Below are 16,709 nucleotides of genomic sequence, written 5' to 3'. Positions count from 1 at the left end.
GCGGGCCGGGCCGCGCCGCGCCGCCGCTGAGGGGGCCGCGCCGCCCGGTGCCGTGTGTTGCAGGTACCTGGTGGACAGCCGCTGGTTCAAGCAGTGGAAGAAGTACGTGGGCTTCGACAGCTGGGACATGTTCGGCGTGGGCGATCCCGGCCTCTTCCCTGGGCCTATCGACAACTCGGGTCTCTTCGGCGGTGAGTGCTGGGCCGCGGGGGAGCGGGGCCCTGGGCGGCGGGGGCCTGGTGCTCGGGTCGCAGCCCGGGATCCGGTAAGTAACCTCCGCGTGCGGTCGTCTCGTCGTGCATCTTTCGCTTTTGAAGCCGTGTGTTCTGGGAGGGTGCAAGCGGCCGTCCCGGCCTTGTAAGTGAGGAGACTGGTGCAGTGCCTACCTACCCGTGGGAGTGCTGGTATTTCTTTCCGGTCATAGTGGTATGTGTGTAGTTCTTGAGAAGAAAGGATTATGTTTGATGCCGTGCTTTCTTACGTCTGTCTCCCTTTTAGATCCAGAAACTCAGAGTTTAAAAGAACACCTCATTGATGAGCTAGATTATGTATTGGTTCCCACTGAAGCCTGGAATAAACTAGTAACGTGGTATGGCTGCATAGATGGACAGCAGCCTATTGTGAGAAAAGTAAGTATGGGTGAACCAAGTTCTCTTCAGCCTGCTTTCATTACCTGATCTCTACCAAACTTAGACGATGTTTAAACATTTTGCTAGATGTGAGTTAAGACAGGATCCTCAGCAGCTCTTTGGAGGTGATAACATGAGGTCTTTCTGCCTTGTTGTCTGAAAGAATGACCTTCCAATATTACAGTTAAAATGGCTGAATCTTCAGTGGTTCTCAGTTGATGGGTTATATGGGGTGAGAACCATGAACCTTGTTCTGGTTAACTTTTTACATTATGATTGTTTGGACTGGTGCAGTGGTCTTATGTTGCATGGAATAGTTTGTGCTTTGCTGAAAAATGCAAGTTGTTACTCAAGCTTATCGACCTTCTGGGACAGAATGAGGCATTGGAATAAATTGTCTTTTGATGGCTTAGGGACTTCCTCTGGAGTTTAAGGTGGTTCTTGTTTTCTCTTCCAAAACTGATTCTAAAATCATGAGAAGAGACATATTCATGGTTTTGTTCTGTAAGGCTTATTTTTGTTTGGCAAATGCAGTCATGAATGCATTCTGAGTATATAACCTGTTCCAGAAGGTGAAATTCGCAAGTTGCTTTTTTGGAAATCTGTCAGATGCTTGTTTATGGGTAAAAGGGTTTTTGTTTTTATTTTAGTCTTAGGTTTTTGCACTGACTAAATCGAGTAGTGCCAGCCTATGGGGTTCATAAAGACTAATCACTACACCAAGCGAATAGCGTTGATATAATGTACAGAATTAATATTGCTTAAGTTTAAGTAGCATTATGTTACAGTAAGGGTTGCTTCAAGGTGTGCAAGACCCAGGAAAGTGTGGCACCAGAATGGTAAAAGGAAGGAAGATCCCTCTCTTGCAGGACCACTCATGCTGATCAGTGGTACTGGAACATTGTCATTCAGTGTGGGCTAGAAATTGTACGTAATGAGAAATTCTGACATCTTCAGAAAGCGTAAATGATCCCAGGCTTACTCTGCTGAGTAGGCAGAATTCCTGTGTAAACCAGAAGTGGAGGGAGTGGAAAAGAATTACAGGTTTTAGTAGAAACAGATAATTTATTGAGGAATAGAAAAACTAGAACTGTTACTGATCACTGTGTCTCTGAGTGAGGAAGCTTTTGTTCGTGAACTGGCTAGCCGCTTTCACAAAGCCCGGCATGTTACTAGACACTCTTTTTTTGAAAAATTTGGAAGTTGGACAAGAGGTTTGGAAGCTATTGGAGAAGCACTTGGGTGACAGGCTTAACTGTATGAGCCTCCTTTTCTTGGGAGATCAGATGCCACTATTCAACACTGTATTTAGTGAGGGCTAGAGCTTAGAGCTACTGTTGTTTTACAGACAGAAGATGCTGAGTTATTGTAGTCCAGTTATGAGCAAATTTTTAAAGTTTTGAGTTGCTATGAGAGTTTCAGTCTCTGTTGTTTATTGTTAACATGGTAACTGAAGTGGATTTTTACATTTAAAAAAATGCTGAAATATAGCAGAATAGTAGGTTTGTGGGATGTTACAGCCTCTTGCAAAAAACAGAAAGTGAAAGGTCAGTGGAACTCACAAGCTGCAGCACTGCACCTGAGTAGGACGTGATCAGTATCTGGTTACAGTATTCTCCAGATAGCATTGGAAGTAAAGCACTTGAAGTTGTGGTCCTTGAATGCTTTAATTCTTTTCCTAAAGCTGGATCAACTGTAATTCGTACATCAAAATATCCATAAAAGTAGGATTTGGGAAGTAATTTTCAGGCATCTTTGTAATTTTACAAGCTGGTATTTCTTCCATCCCTATGTGCTTGATGATCAGAGACAAGTACAGGAGGATTAGATTAGATTTATTTCTTGTTCAGGTTTGTTTTGATAATCTCAAACCATATTTTCAGGCAGTCTTCTATAGAACCCCACTGTGAAGTGTGTTAACGTGCGAAACATAGAACAGTGTGCTTCCTCAGTGGTTGAATGCATGTCGTGCTCAGATTGCTGTCCAACGGGATGACCTGCGTTTTATTTTGACAGAGAACAAGCTAGCTGATCAGACACTATTTAAAAGACATCTGCAGGCAATTAGAGACTCTTCTTGCCGTTCATCTGTCCTAGTGGACACGGTGATCTGATCAGAAAGAACTTCTTGGAAAGAGTTCTTCCATTTCTGAATATGGTTCTTATTTATTTGTTTCTAACTATAGAATCCTCGAGAACAGGAAGTCCCATTTAATGAAAATTCCTTCTGAAAAAGAAATGGAGAACTTGTGAATTGGTTCCTTTGCATTCTTTAAAAAAAAAAAAGTCTAATTTGCCTGTCAAGAAGCTGTTTTAAACAGGGAGTTTTACTTTCTCTTTCTGTTGTAACAACAAAATATTGAAGAGCTTTCCAAATGTATTGGTTAATTATTTACCTTTAAAGCACCTTGCATATCTAATATAACCCAGCTCAGAAAAGCTGAGGTGAGGGAAGCTCAGAAGAGGGAAAGATAATTTAGCTAAATTCTCACAATAAGTCTTAGTCTTGATTCTTTGTTTCTTTCCAAAGCTGGGTAAAGTTTTTTTCTGTAAAATGATGCAGATGTAGATCATAGCAAGTCTGGTGTCACGCGAATAGAATAGAATATTTCAGCTGGAAGGGACCTACAACAATCATCTAGTCCAACTGCTTGACCACTTCAGGGCTGACTGAAAGTTAAAGCAAATTATTAAGGGCATTGTTCAAATGCCTCTTAAACACTGTTACTTTTAAAAATTATACCTGCTGGTTCAATGAAATATGATCTGAATTTCTTAGGCTTTATAGCTGCAAAGAACTGTGGAGAGAATTGAGATGTGGGTTGTTTGGGGTTTTTTGGTTGTTTTTTTTTCTTCCCTTTTTTTCCTCCAGTTACATCACAGTTGTCTCAACTGGCCTCTGAAATGTGCTTTTCTTTCTAAGATAATGTTGCCAGAATTATAAATTATAAATTATGTTCTGTAGGTGAAGAATGGTGTCTAGTCTTACAGAATACCTTTCTAAAAATATGCTGAAAGCTAGTGGGATGGGTAGATGTACCTATTGGAGTATTCTCTCAAATGCGAAATTGATTTGAAAATGACTCTGAAATAAAGCAACGTCATCAAAACGAGTTCTGACATATTTGTCTGTTTTTGCAAGGAGAGGGTAATGAGGCAGATTCTGTATACTATGCAGAAAAATAATTAATGCTTTGTCTTACTTTCTACTAATAGAAAGGATTTTGCTCCAGTATTCCAGGCTTGTTTCTTTTTTTTATGTAAACGTTAGCCAAAGACTAGAGGCAAAAGGTAATCTTTTTTTCTAGAATGCTCTGACTGTGTGATCAAATATTTTTCATGGGTAATTAGCTGGCAGTATCAGTTCAGCTGTGATGATGGACCTTTGGAACTTTGCACTGTGGAAGGAAAGCACTGGGATTTCTTACATTTTAAAAACAAAACAAAAACCCCAAAACAAGCTGACAGAGGTTGTGACTGAATCTGGACTTGAGAGCAAGTCAGTGTTCAGTTTATGGCTTGACTTGCAAGGCTCCTAAAGACTTAAAATACTTAGACAAGTGTACCTTACAGAGGACTGCTCAGTTTTTTAACTTCATGTTATTTTGTTTATCGCGTCTGCCTTCTGCTTGCAGGTAGTGGAATATGGTCTGTTTGTGAAGCACTATAAGGTTGAAGTTTATCTTCTTGAGCTGAAGCTGTGTGAGAGCAGCGATCCTGACAGTGTAATTAGCTGCCACTTCAGCAAAGCAGATACTGTTGGTAAGTAGTTCTCTGATACATGAAGCTGTGCTCTGATGCTACCTCAAGATATTTTATGCCCTCCAGAACAAGAACAATGTTGATAAACGGGAGCAAGTCTAGTGGGTACCAACAGGACAGTCGGGGTTGGAGCATGTGATGTGTGAGAAGAGGCTGAGGGAGCTACATTTAGCCTGGAGAAGAGAAGACTTTGGGGGGACCTCGTAGCACCTATGAGGAGGTTACTGAGAACATGGAATCAGGCTATTTACTGAGTCACAAAGCAAGAGAAGAACAGACAATAGTCATAAATTGAAACAGGACAGATTCCAACTGAATATAATGAAAATGTTTTCCCTATTAGGACAAACAGACATTTGAACAGGGCCCAGAGGGGCGGGGGAATCTCCTTCCTTGCAAGTTTTGAACACCTGATTGGATAAGCCTCAAGCAGCCTGGTCTGAATTCAGTGTTGACCCTGCTTTGAGTGGTTGGACTACGAACCTCCTGAGTTTCTTCCAGCCACGGTGATTCTGTGTGCAACACAGGGAGTTGTGGTTAAGAGCTTTGAGGAGCACATTGCTTACTAACTCATGTCCTTAAGAAACATTCACGTCACTCATGTAAAGCAGTTCTGTCTCTGGTTCTCCTACAATTCCTTCTTCCTAGTGTGCGAATATTTTGGACGTCTTCTTAATGGCTCTTCCTACACTTCTGTTCTTCCTGAAGTTTGGCCCGTCTCTCTCTCTCTCTCTCTCTCTGTATCATCGCTATATTTTCCCGTGTAAAAATGCTGAATGTCAGCTGTTGTATATGTCCATAAAGATGCTTTTTTTTCAGTTTGCTGATGTATGGCCTGACAACAGTAACTGAAAACACTTCCTTCTTGAACTTACATTTTCAAATGATGACTGTTTCACAGAAGTTGGCCTTTGGGCAGAAACTTCTCAATGTGTTTTGAACATTATTGGTTTGAGGGTTTGACAGGCAAATATATGACTGAAAACAGAAATTTTTCATTCTTTCAGACTAAAAATTAGACAAGCTATATAAGCAATTATAACTTCCATGATACATTTTCTACTTAAAGGATATTGAAGGATCAATGATGTACCTCCTTGCTGAATGTCTGGCTTGTCAGTTTTTTTTCAAAAGCACTCATGTTTTAGGAATTTTGGTGTTTTTTTCCTCCTGAACAGCTACCATCGAGAAAGAAATGAGAAAACTATTTAATATCCCAGCTGAGAAGGAAACTAGGTTATGGAACAGGTATATGAGTAACACTTATGAGCAGCTCAGCAAGCTGGATAGCACTGTGCAAGATGCAGGGCTCTATCAGGGTCAGGTAAGGGGCATAACTTTTATTTAGATTCTCATGTACTGCTTTCTCTGATACATAATTTTTTTCACTTGCTTTTATGTACTTTGAGCAAACATTGAAAATGTGATTTGTTAATGATTTTGCAAAATGTGTAGCAGACTTGCAGTTACCTTTCTTTATTACCTGAACTCTCTTTCAGGTTGTTCTAATAGAAGTGAAAAATGAAGATGGCACGTGGCCTGGACAGCATTTCCTGGCAAAGTAAGCAAGCATGTTCTAAAGGTTTCTGCTATTTTGTCCAGCTTGTTCACTAGGCTTTAGTGACCACATGTTCTCTGTGAAAGCCTAGTTATCACTGGCTATTGTGATTTCTTTGTTTTGGGTATTTTGAAGAAGGAGAGAAAATCTTGAATATAAATATTCTTCAGTGGTTCTGCTGCTGGTTTCTTGTCTTAGCAACAGTCTCCCGTGTTAAAGCCCATTTCAAATAGGTTGTGTAAGGATTAAATAGCTTAGGTTTCTATAGCGCTTAGGAAACGAAAGTGCTATTTATGTTGAGCTAGGCTACTTAAAAAGCTACCTCTGCAGACTGCACAGTGGGGGGAAAAAAAAAAATCTGTCTTCTACCATTGTAGAACAAAAAGGATCTTGCAGTATATTTCCAAAGCTGCCAGTAGTGAATGCTCAGTCCTGGTAGTTCCCCCTTAAAAAGGGTATAGAAATAGCTGAGCAACCCCCTCTGCTGCCAAAGGCAATTATAGAAACCTGTAAATACTGACACAGATACTCTCTTGCTACTATCTAATTTAGAGAAGAGATAAGTAAGAAGGGGGCTTGATGGAATATTGTATGTATAGAATGAGTGGTGTAGAATGGAAGTTGCTTGCAACGATAAGGAACTGCTCATATCAAGTCATACTACAGAAAGTAAAATTAAATGATTAAAATGATTGTACCAGTCTGATGGCCTACGTGCTTTCCTGTGAGTAGGCCATCAGACTTGATATTGATAAAGAAAATGTTTTTCCGTACAATATGGCTAACTTAGAGAACTTGCTGCCAAGTGATCTCATTTGAGATCAAGATCTTACTAGTGTTAAACTTGAAGAATGGATCAAATAGGTCAGTGAAATCTATTTTGAAACAATTCCTTACTTCTGAGATATAATACTGGGTAAATGCATCAGGAGAATGTCCACAGGATTACAATGAACTTTCTGTAAGAGTACCATGTGAAAGGCATCTAAACATTCATACCGTGTACTAGTTGACAGTATTAGAGAGGCACCCATGCAAGACTAGATCATAATCTTTTGTTTCCACACAAAGCAAAGCTAAAAAGGAGCCCTGTAGCATTCCCAGGCCTCTGTCTTTTCTTTTTTTCAGCAGCTAGTCTGATATGTAAAGACTTTTAATTAACCTCTAGTGATACTTAAATGAAAGTGGTTATCAGTATGCAGATTAATATTTTCTAATGACATTGGAAATTATAATGTAAAACTTGTGAAATTGTTTGACGATGCTGATAATGGTGGCTGAAAGAATTGTGTTGTCATACATATAGGATTATCTGTTCCTTCGTACTTTGTCTTGGCTATTTCCTTGCCCTTATCTCTGTTAAGAAACTAAGCGTGTATATTTCACATAATGTCTTCCTTATACAGTTGGGTGCATTGGTTTAGCAAGTTCTGCTCTCTGGCTCTTGTGCCGTTACTTAGTCTTGTAGGTTAAATGCATAATTACTGTTTGTTCAAAAACATTGTTTGGAAAGACAAAGAGGGGAAGAAGCTGGACTGCCTCTCCTCTTTAGGATTGACATTGGTGTGTGCTGATCAGCACACAAACTGCTGATCAAATGATAAGGACCTTTTTAAGTGGCCAGGGTGCAAAGGCTATCTCTCAGGAAAGCAGTATGCTTTAATGTCTTTGGGTTATAATGAGCCCTGCCAGACTGACATCATGCCTTGCTACGCCAAAGGTGGCTGTGTCATGTAAGGCAAGTTGGGTAGAAAGATTGGACTTTAAACTTCTTTCTGTGTTTGAAATGGAAGGAGGAAAAAGTTGAGAACTCATAGACATATGATAACAAAAGATGATGACGAGCAGTAAGTATTTTCCTGTTAGGTTCAGTGATGTTTTCTGTGCCATTTTATGTCTTTAAGCTAGTAATATTGTACAGCAGCTGCCTTGATAACCCCAAAACCGCATATGAATCGCACTCTCGCTGTTGAAATACAAGGAAGGCTGTACTGGATCTGGACCAGATGTGTCCAGTAGACTGCCTCTTAGCGTGGGCAGTAGCAGATGCATGTAGGAGGAGTAAAAAAAGTTCCCTGTAAGAAGAGGGCATAATTAGCAATGCATCTGCCATGATGTACTGCTGTCTTCCGGTAGTCTGCAGTTCATACTCTTTCCGAGACAGCTGACTTTAGATATTTATGTTGAATATATGTTGACTGTCCGGGGGGACTTTTCTTCTACTTTTTGGTGCTTCCTCTCTTGCATGTCATCACGCCCTGTCAAATGTGGGTGGGCTGATGGCAGTCTAGACTGGATCATTTGTATATGTTAAGTTTTCTTTCTGCTGTTCTTTCAAGGGTTATTTCACAAAGCTTTTTACCTATTTTTAAGGGATTTATATTTTAAAAAGAAATAACAAAACTTTTTTTTTGTTACTTAATATATTCTTAGTGAGTAATGTAAATACAACTTCTCTTACTTGTGCTCCATATTAATGCATTTATAATTGCTCTGTGCTTTCCTTTCACATCAGTCATAACCAGTTGTGAAGTTTACTTGGTTTCCTTCCCTTTTTTAGCATATCTTCATATAAATGCATAAATACTTAATACTCTGTAGTTTGTAACTTAATTTGATGTTTGAATATTCTCCAGCTAGTTCTCATGTTTTATTGAGAATCCTTAATTTTTTCAAGACGTTCTTTTCTTAAGGGTAGTTTCATATTTCATTTTGTTTTGAAGACACTGTCTAAATTTCACTTCCTTATGAAGTTGAAAGTGCAAGTACAAAGCACATGCAAAGATTTCTTACTAATCTCAGGTTGAGTCTTTTACATAAATTAATCTTCGAGCAGCATGGATTTTTTTTTTTCCCCCCTTGGAGGGTAGGAATTCAATAAATAAAAACATTAATAAAGCTTTTCTATATAATTTAAAAATTTAGCTGCTTTTTTAACCATGTTCTTTCATTTGCCAGATATCTCAGCAGAAGAGAGATATGCTTTCCTCAAGGGAAAGCATACTCTGACTTCAAGTGTGTTTTGAGTTGATCTTTTAAAATTTTTTTTCTTTTGTTCTGGAAACAGTAGAAGTCTGTACTGCAGTGAAACGTTGCCAGCATTTTCACTGTTTCTGTGAGCTGGTAAAAGACTCACTAACCTGGAGTGTAGGGTTCAAATCTTGTTACTGGGTTGGGACGTGATTTGTCTTTCCGTGGGCGTGTGTGTGCATATACATGTTGCATTAAATCAGTATTATATGTTTAAGACTCCAGATTAGTGAGTGTAGTACAAACTCGTAGGGACTGTTTATACATATAATGTCTGTGGGTGATTGTGAGCAATTGAACCAGACGGAACTGGTGAGAGAGGAAGGAGGAGAGAAGAGTAGCCAGAGAGAAGATACAGAGTTCCCAGCCCAGAAGAGTACCAGTGTCTTATCCTGTGCACTCAGCAGGTGTTCAGGGTATGTTACGCTGTATTAATATTACAGAAAGTAATTCTGTAGTAAAGGAGGTTCTTGTCTGTAGGAAACAACTACTGCTTTTTGGAAGCTAAGGCTGATATCAGAAGTGAGTTGGAAGCTGCATTAACAGCATGACTAAGAAGATAAGTGAGACTATCACCCTGAAAACCTGTTCTGCTCTTTTGTGAGGCTAAGCAAGTCTGTAATGTTGATAAGCTGTTATGCTTTCTAAATAAACTTACATTTTGAAGTTCTGAAGAACCTGAGTCCTCCTGGCTGTATCTAGTGTCAGCAGGAACTGCAAATGCTCTGTACTGAGGTGTGGTTTGGAAGAGAGTTGAGTAATTCCAAGTTTTAATCCTATCTCAGGCAAACGTTTTACTCCAATACTCTGTTTCTCAGCTGGAGAAAATAGTGTTTAGCCAAGACCATGGGGAACTTCATATTTGGAGATCTTTCTTTGGGCCGCATTGCTTTAATACTAAAAGCTTATGAGAAAGTTTGTCTGTATTTAAAGTTTTGATGGCATAAGCCAAATGAGATGTAGAGCTGTCTGCTGTCAGTAGAGGAATGGTGAGCGTCTGCATTGCCACCTGTGTGCCAAAAGAGGCCTTGGAAAGCTGGGAGTTCATGTCATTCGCTACTCGCAGAATATGTGTGTGCAAGGTGACTGGGGGGCGGGTGGGTTCCCTGTCGTAAGGATTTTTCCCCACCATTTGCTGCTTGTCAGGGGCACTGGCTCCTACCAGGGGAAACCACTTTTCCACATGTTTGGCAGCCTTCCGTGTGTTTCCCCAGCCATCAAGCTGGCTGACATTTTACAGAAAAAATGCTCTTAAACTCTACAGTGGTCCCTGGGTGGTATATTCAGAGTATGCCTGGCCACTGCTGTTTTGTTAGTTTGCTGCTCCCTAAGGAACAAAATACTTTCTTGTTGTAGTTTGAAACTGCTTTTACTACTAGACAAGGTTTCAGAAGAGGGAATGGATTATACTTATTCTAGGAATTTCAGAGTTGGAGGTGTACTTTGTTTGTGAAGGGAGATTGTGTCAATGACTCTGTGGAAGTTAGTCCTCTTTAATTGTTACTTACAAGAGTCCCAAAATAAAATCCTGAGCTAGCAGAGTTCCAGCTCAGTCCTAGCACACGCTTTTTTTTATCCTGGGTATCATTTTCTTAGCACAAATGAACGAGAAATTGTGTCAGATCTATAAAAATAGCACCTTTTCCATCAGGTACTGCATTTGAAAACAGGAGTGAAGTTGTATTTAGCATGTGCCTGGTAGCTGTCAGCCTCCCTTTGCAATATGCAGCAGGAAGATACCTTTTGGTTCTTTGGTTGCTGCTAGAATTTTCTTGCTGTTTCCTCTTCCCGCTCTTCTGTTTACTGATGGCACTGTGTACTTGGTGGACTTCCCCTGCCGCCACCTGGTACTCTTCTCAGTAAAAATGTTGAGTTGTTGCGTAGTTCACCCATCTTGTAACACATGTGGCTTTTCTCAACTACTCTGTCTTGTATCGACTTGAACAGATGCCTAAATCAACGTTCAGGGATACTACATGCCAGAAACAACTGCACAATTTCAAGACCTGGGCGGTTGATACGTACTTTGTAGGTACATAATACCATAATTAAATGCCCTTTCATATTTAAAACTGATCTCCTTTACCCAGTTCCTTGTGTGCTGATGATTTCAGAGGACTCCTTCAGCAACGGGGCTAAATGTTTTGTGGGCAGATCTTTATTACATGACTTTCAAGTGCTTGAGTTTGCAGCAGATGCCATACTTTCAGAGTAGCATTGAGTATGTAAGTTAAGTTAAGGAGGCTTTTGCATGTAAGAACTTTCTAAATGAAAATCCATTATGTCCTTTGCTTTGCCAATTAAATATAAGTTCTAGCTTTTCCTGCTTTGGCAAAACCTTTTGTCACAATACTTTTAATGTTGGGTTTTGTTTTTTTTTATATTGGTAGTTTAAAGGAGGAGGACTAATTCTACTGTATGCTCTGAAGGTAACCTCAACTGAATTGAAATATTTTTCCTATCTCTGTCTTCAAACCCCTTGAAAGCCTTTTACAATATTTTTCAAGCTGTTCAGCTTAGCAGTTTTTCTACTTACCAACCATATGGCCTCACAGTTTCTGTACTAGATTAATCTAACTTTGTCTTCTTTATGCTGATAGTCTCCAGATTTCTCCTTACTTGCCATTTGTGTGGGTTTTTGAAACGTTGCATGGCAAGACATGAAATGGCTGTCTTTAATTGGCAGATGGGGGGCAGTGCGCATCAGTATTGTGAAGCCTGAAGTTGTGTATGTGGCTATGAAGAACATGAGCCCGAAATACATGCTGGACTCTGTGGGAATGTGATTCCAGTCCTGGTTCAGTCTCCTGAATGTGAGCTGCTGTAGCAGCCTTGAGGCAAAAACAAACAAGTAACCTCAGTGGTTCAGCAGGGAAATGCTGAGTGTGCATCAGAAGACTTTTTTGATAACTGGCACACTGATAAAACTGCATGTGGAATGATCATGTCCTGTGAGGTTGTCAACAAATTTGAAAAGTAGACTAATGAGAGATTTCAGAAGGAGCCAAGTGAATTGTTGAAGAATTAGCGAATAATTTTAGTGCTAGAAGACTTAGAATTTAAAGTATCATGTCAGTGAGAAATGTAAAAGTTGATTTTAACACTGAAAAGCTTCTGTGGGATATGAGAAATGGAAATTGAAGAAGGAACTCTACAGGCAGCAGATGGAGATGAGCACAAACCAATGTCCAGATGAAGCCAGATACTCGTGCTGCAAATGAAATACAAGTTTCTTCTGACTGTAAGGGTTATTGATCATGGGAACAGTTTATCTGTGGTCTGCTGGATTGGCTGTTGCTGGCCACTGTGAAGCCATGATGGTAGATTTTTCTAGAAGAGGTATTTTAGCTCAGGCAGGAGTTATCTTGAGAGACTCAAATTGTGCTTAAGCAGGAGGACTGATTCCGCAGTCATACCACGCAGTCTCATCCTCAAACCTGTGAAATTTATTTTCTCAAATCCCTGAACTGTTGCATGGTTAGATTAAGTCTTTCTTTGCTATAGTTTACTCCTGTATAGATTTTGTTGATGAAATGTAACTGAATGTGTTTATCCCTGTCAGAAACGTTGCTGTGGCGATCAAAGGGAAGCTGCAGGAGCTTGGCACCTTCTGGTCCAGCATCTGTTGTGCCTACAAAGAGCAAACTGAGCAAACAGAGTAGATTCAGTGGTAACCCACTGAGGGGCCTAGAACATTTTGGAAGGTTCTAAGTCATGAACTTCAAAGAAGAAAATGTTTATCTCTTACTTCAGAGCAAGGTGTTGGGACCTCTGTTTCCAAGGGAGCAGAAGTCACATACTGTGAGACAGAGCAGTGGAGGGGGCAGGTGGCTTTGACTGGTCCAAGTCTGCATGTTCCACAGAAACCCTTTTTGGGGCATTGGGGGTAAATGCTTGGCATCCAGGACTTTGATTGTCACCTCTGTGTGCAAATGAAGCAGTCTCCTCAAGAGCCTACAGTATTGTGGGGTCATTGACAGTAGCTTCCTGGGCTTAAAATGGGAAGCTTTCAGAAAAAAACATTTTTCTTACCTGCTATCTGTGCCTTTCACCTGGAATCATAGCTACCTTTGTGACCATCTTGTGAAATGAGAGGGAGCAGCTGTGCTTAGTAAATCCTCAGTCTTTCTTCAGTTATTACAGATAGATGAGTAACTTGTAAAATATAAGAGTGCTTAGAATTTTTATCTTCCCAAGTGCATTTGATTTCTGTTTCTGCCCCCCCCCCTTGGAAAGCTGTTGGCCTCTCTTCGGTTGTTTTACTTCTTACATGATCCTTCCCAATTTTCTAACAGGAATTCAGTCAAGAGCCTTGATGACTTTGTAGGTAGACCTTTCCCCGCTCTGTGACTTGTCCCTTATCTTTGCTTTCTGATCCATTTTTTATCTTACCCCATAGTTCTTAGCTTTTTTTGTGTGCATAGGATACTGTTGAAGTACTTCTTGGAACTCTTCAGTTGCTGTCTGACTTTTGATTATGCACTGCCTCTACGCTTCTATTGGAAATTTTGAAATCCCTTAAGAGGTTGTCCTCCTTTTCTCCCTGTTAGATTTTCTTCATGTTATTTTCTGAGCATCTTATTCTGTTCTCTCATTGGGGTCAAACATGTCAAGCAGAGATGCTACATTTTCAAGTCTAGCATTTTCTGGATTGCCCTTCTTTGCTTCTAGATAATTCACTTCTATGTCAAACTTTTTAAAATGTGTTCTTAATGTTCTTTGTCTTTTACAGGCTGTTGTTAGCTTAATTATTTTATTCTTGACCCTTGAAACTCCCACATGTGGAGCATGAGTCTGATAATTGTTGTTTTAGTCTAGACCCTATAGTTCTCTCATTGATCTTATCTTTGTGTCCAGGTAGTCTTGAGAAGTTCCACCTCCAACATGTAATGACTAGAAGGTTGTGTATTGTTCCAGAAACGGTTGTCTTAGTTATTTCGGTAGATCTGCTCATTCTTGCTAGTATACTTTTTGGTTGTACTGGCTGGTGGTTTGGGTTTTTTTAGCATGCTTCAGGTTTAGACTGTGTTTGGGGTTTGCGTTTTCATCTGGAAGCTCCTGTCGTAGCTTGTTTCCTTCTGTATTTATTCTGCTGCTATTATATTTCCAAACTGGTAAGGCTGTCCAGCTTTTCTGCCTCCTCTTGGCCATTATGGCTTGTTCTTTGTCTTTTAGTTTTTGCTCCACAGAGGTTTGCCAAGACTGTTTTCTTAGTAGCATCTGAGCTATGAATATGCATTTTTGGTTTGTATCATTTGAGAATCAGGGCCACATTAAAAGAGATACAAGAACAAGCTAAAGCTTGAGGGCACTGTCCTCTGATGTTGGTGTCCTGCACCTCTTTGCATTCAGTTTTGCATATTTATTTGGGCAAAGATGGAGAGAATAGACAATTTCCTAGTTAGCTCTTGCTATAGAGAAATTAATTAGTATCAAAATAGTTTCTTTAAGCTTATTTATGTAGTACTGTCTTGTGGGTTTTGCTTTTTTTATGGAGCCAAAGCTGTTTATGACAGAACATTGTTGAATTTTAGTGCCTTGTTGGTCTTCTGTAACATTGTGTTCTGGTTCTTTTCTGGACCAGGAGAGTAGTAGTGTGGAATAACCTGGGATTCACAACCAGATGGACTTGAGGCTTACGAACTGCTTCCATCCATTTCAATATCTCCATTCTCAAAATGCTGAGGATTGCTATGTGCACTGCATGTACATAGCAGTGTGTCTTGCCTCCAAGCAACACAGTTGTATCAACTACACTCAGTAACAAACTGTTTTGTGCGCACCCTGCTTGTCTTCTTACTAATTAACGTTCTGTTTGAGTGGGTGATCTGGGTTTCAAGTAGGGAAGGACTGACTGTCACTTTTAATGTGGGGCAAGTGTTTTGTGGTCTTAGGATTGGGATTTTTTTGCTTGCTTGTTTCAAGGTGATTTACTCATAAACTTAAAGCTTGCTTCCCTGTCACTCATGCCATCCAAATTGCCTACTTATTGCAGTCTGGGACCCAGATTTTGCTTTAAGCAAGAATTGTTACTCCTGTTTCTGGTACCTTTGTCTGAGGTTTCTGTTCCAGACAAGTGTTTGGAAGTGTGATCACACAGATCAAAACAGTAAATTCTGTGTGTGGGAACTAACTGTGATGTGGCAAGTCCTTGGAGTTTTGTGGGAGGTGGGGCTGGGGATGAAAAAAGTAGTAGCACTGTTTCTACTTCTTTTTCCTTTCTCCCAGATCAAGCACTGCAACTAGCAGAAACTTTACTACCTCTTCAAAATCATCAGCAAGTTCTTATTCCTCAGTGTCTGCCACTTCTGTCATTACTAATGGTGATAGCAGTAACTCCTATGGACTGAACAGCTCCCACCTGGGCAGGGGGTAAGAGCAGGAATGTTCTTTTTGTTTCTTAGTCCTTCATGTGAATGAATACTCCTGTGCATCCTTGCCTGTATAGAAAAGGAGTGTGATGGTGCCCTATGAGGAGTTCTGCTACTCTTGTGTACCTGTTTATCCAACTTAGCTTTTGAAACCACTACGTTCTGCTATTCCTTGCTCACTTGCAAAAGTAGCATATGTTCCAGAGCTTACTAACTACTAGGGCATTGCCTGATTTTGAGGGGACTGGGGGTATGAGGGAAGGGATTATATTCTTTTCTCCATCTGCCAGTGTGGTAGAAGCCTTTCCAGGTAGAGATCATAATTTTCTTACTAGCTCTTACAATGTGTCATATAGACTCTCACAGACTCTTGCTGCATTAGGATAGTGTGCTGTGTACTTGTAGACAGAGGAAATTAATGTGTTATGAACCATAAACTAATAATAGACTGTGTAACAATTAATGTTTCCAAAGTTAGCACATATACTTCACATTCCTGGTATTCAATATTAGCCACTATGAAGCAGCAGAAACATGTAGGCTGGTTAAACAATTTTATTAAACAGTTTTTTGATTCATATTTGATGTGACTCTCAAACAGGATTGAGAATCAGTAAACTCATTGTGGAGTTCACTGTGTTGTCTTTCTTCCAGAGGTTCTGGATTTGTCTGTAACTCTTACAACTGCAGGGACAGTGCTTCCCTGTCACAACCTGGACTCTGTGGACTCAGTAACCTTGGAAATACCTGCTTCATGAATTCTGCATTACAGGTAAGAATTGGAAAGAGCCCTATTTAGAATTAAATAAAAGAGCTGTCTCGCAGAGATTGTGGATTAAAATCTTTGGGGGGAAAAAAACCCATGTTTTAATGTGATTCAATGAGGAGACTGCACCTGGAATGAAAAAACAAACAAAAACCAACCAAACCAAAAAAATCAGTTCATATTTAGTTTGGCTTACGCGTAGCACGTCAGTACTATAAAACATAGTACAGCATGAAGGACTGGATCTGAAATACAAGCCTTCTGAAAAGGCTGTGGGGAAAGTCGTACTAAACAGATGCCTAACTAACGTAAGGTCCTGTCCTGGTTTCGGCAGGGATAGAGTTAATTTCCTTTCTAGTAGCTGGTACAGTGTTTTGGATTTAGGATGAGAACAAAGTTGATAAAGCACCGATGTTTTAGTTGTTGCTAGGTAATGCTTACACTAGCCAAGGACTTTTTAGTTTTCCATGCTCTACCGACTGAGAAGGCTGGAGGTGCACAAGAAGCTGGGAGGGGGCACAGCCAAACTGGCCAAAGAAACGTTGCATACCATGTGACGTCATGCTCAGTACATAAACTGGGGAAAGCTGGCC

General features: G+C 40.1%; 1 protein-coding gene across 1 annotated transcript in view; it reads left to right on the top strand.

Moving 5' to 3' along the window:
* USP4 (ubiquitin specific peptidase 4) overlaps nucleotides 1-16,709 on the top strand; it is a 52,425-nt gene that overhangs the window by 586 nt on the left and 35,130 nt on the right. The window contains exons 2-8 of the mRNA XM_019473438.1: nucleotides 64-191; nucleotides 499-629; nucleotides 4,265-4,391; nucleotides 5,570-5,715; nucleotides 5,891-5,952; nucleotides 15,208-15,351; nucleotides 16,005-16,122. Of these exons, the coding sequence (XP_019328983.1) occupies nucleotides 64-191; nucleotides 499-629; nucleotides 4,265-4,391; nucleotides 5,570-5,715; nucleotides 5,891-5,952; nucleotides 15,208-15,351; nucleotides 16,005-16,122 (856 nt within the window). The remainder of the gene's footprint in view (nucleotides 1-63; nucleotides 192-498; nucleotides 630-4,264; nucleotides 4,392-5,569; nucleotides 5,716-5,890; nucleotides 5,953-15,207; nucleotides 15,352-16,004; nucleotides 16,123-16,709) is intronic.

This window comes from Aptenodytes forsteri, unplaced genomic scaffold, assembly GCF_000699145.1.
Source record: "Aptenodytes forsteri isolate BGI_AS27 unplaced genomic scaffold, ASM69914v1 Scaffold53, whole genome shotgun sequence".
NCBI classification, from domain to species: domain Eukaryota; kingdom Metazoa; phylum Chordata; class Aves; order Sphenisciformes; family Spheniscidae; genus Aptenodytes; species Aptenodytes forsteri.
This window is presented reverse-complemented; position numbering and strand designations above follow the sequence as displayed.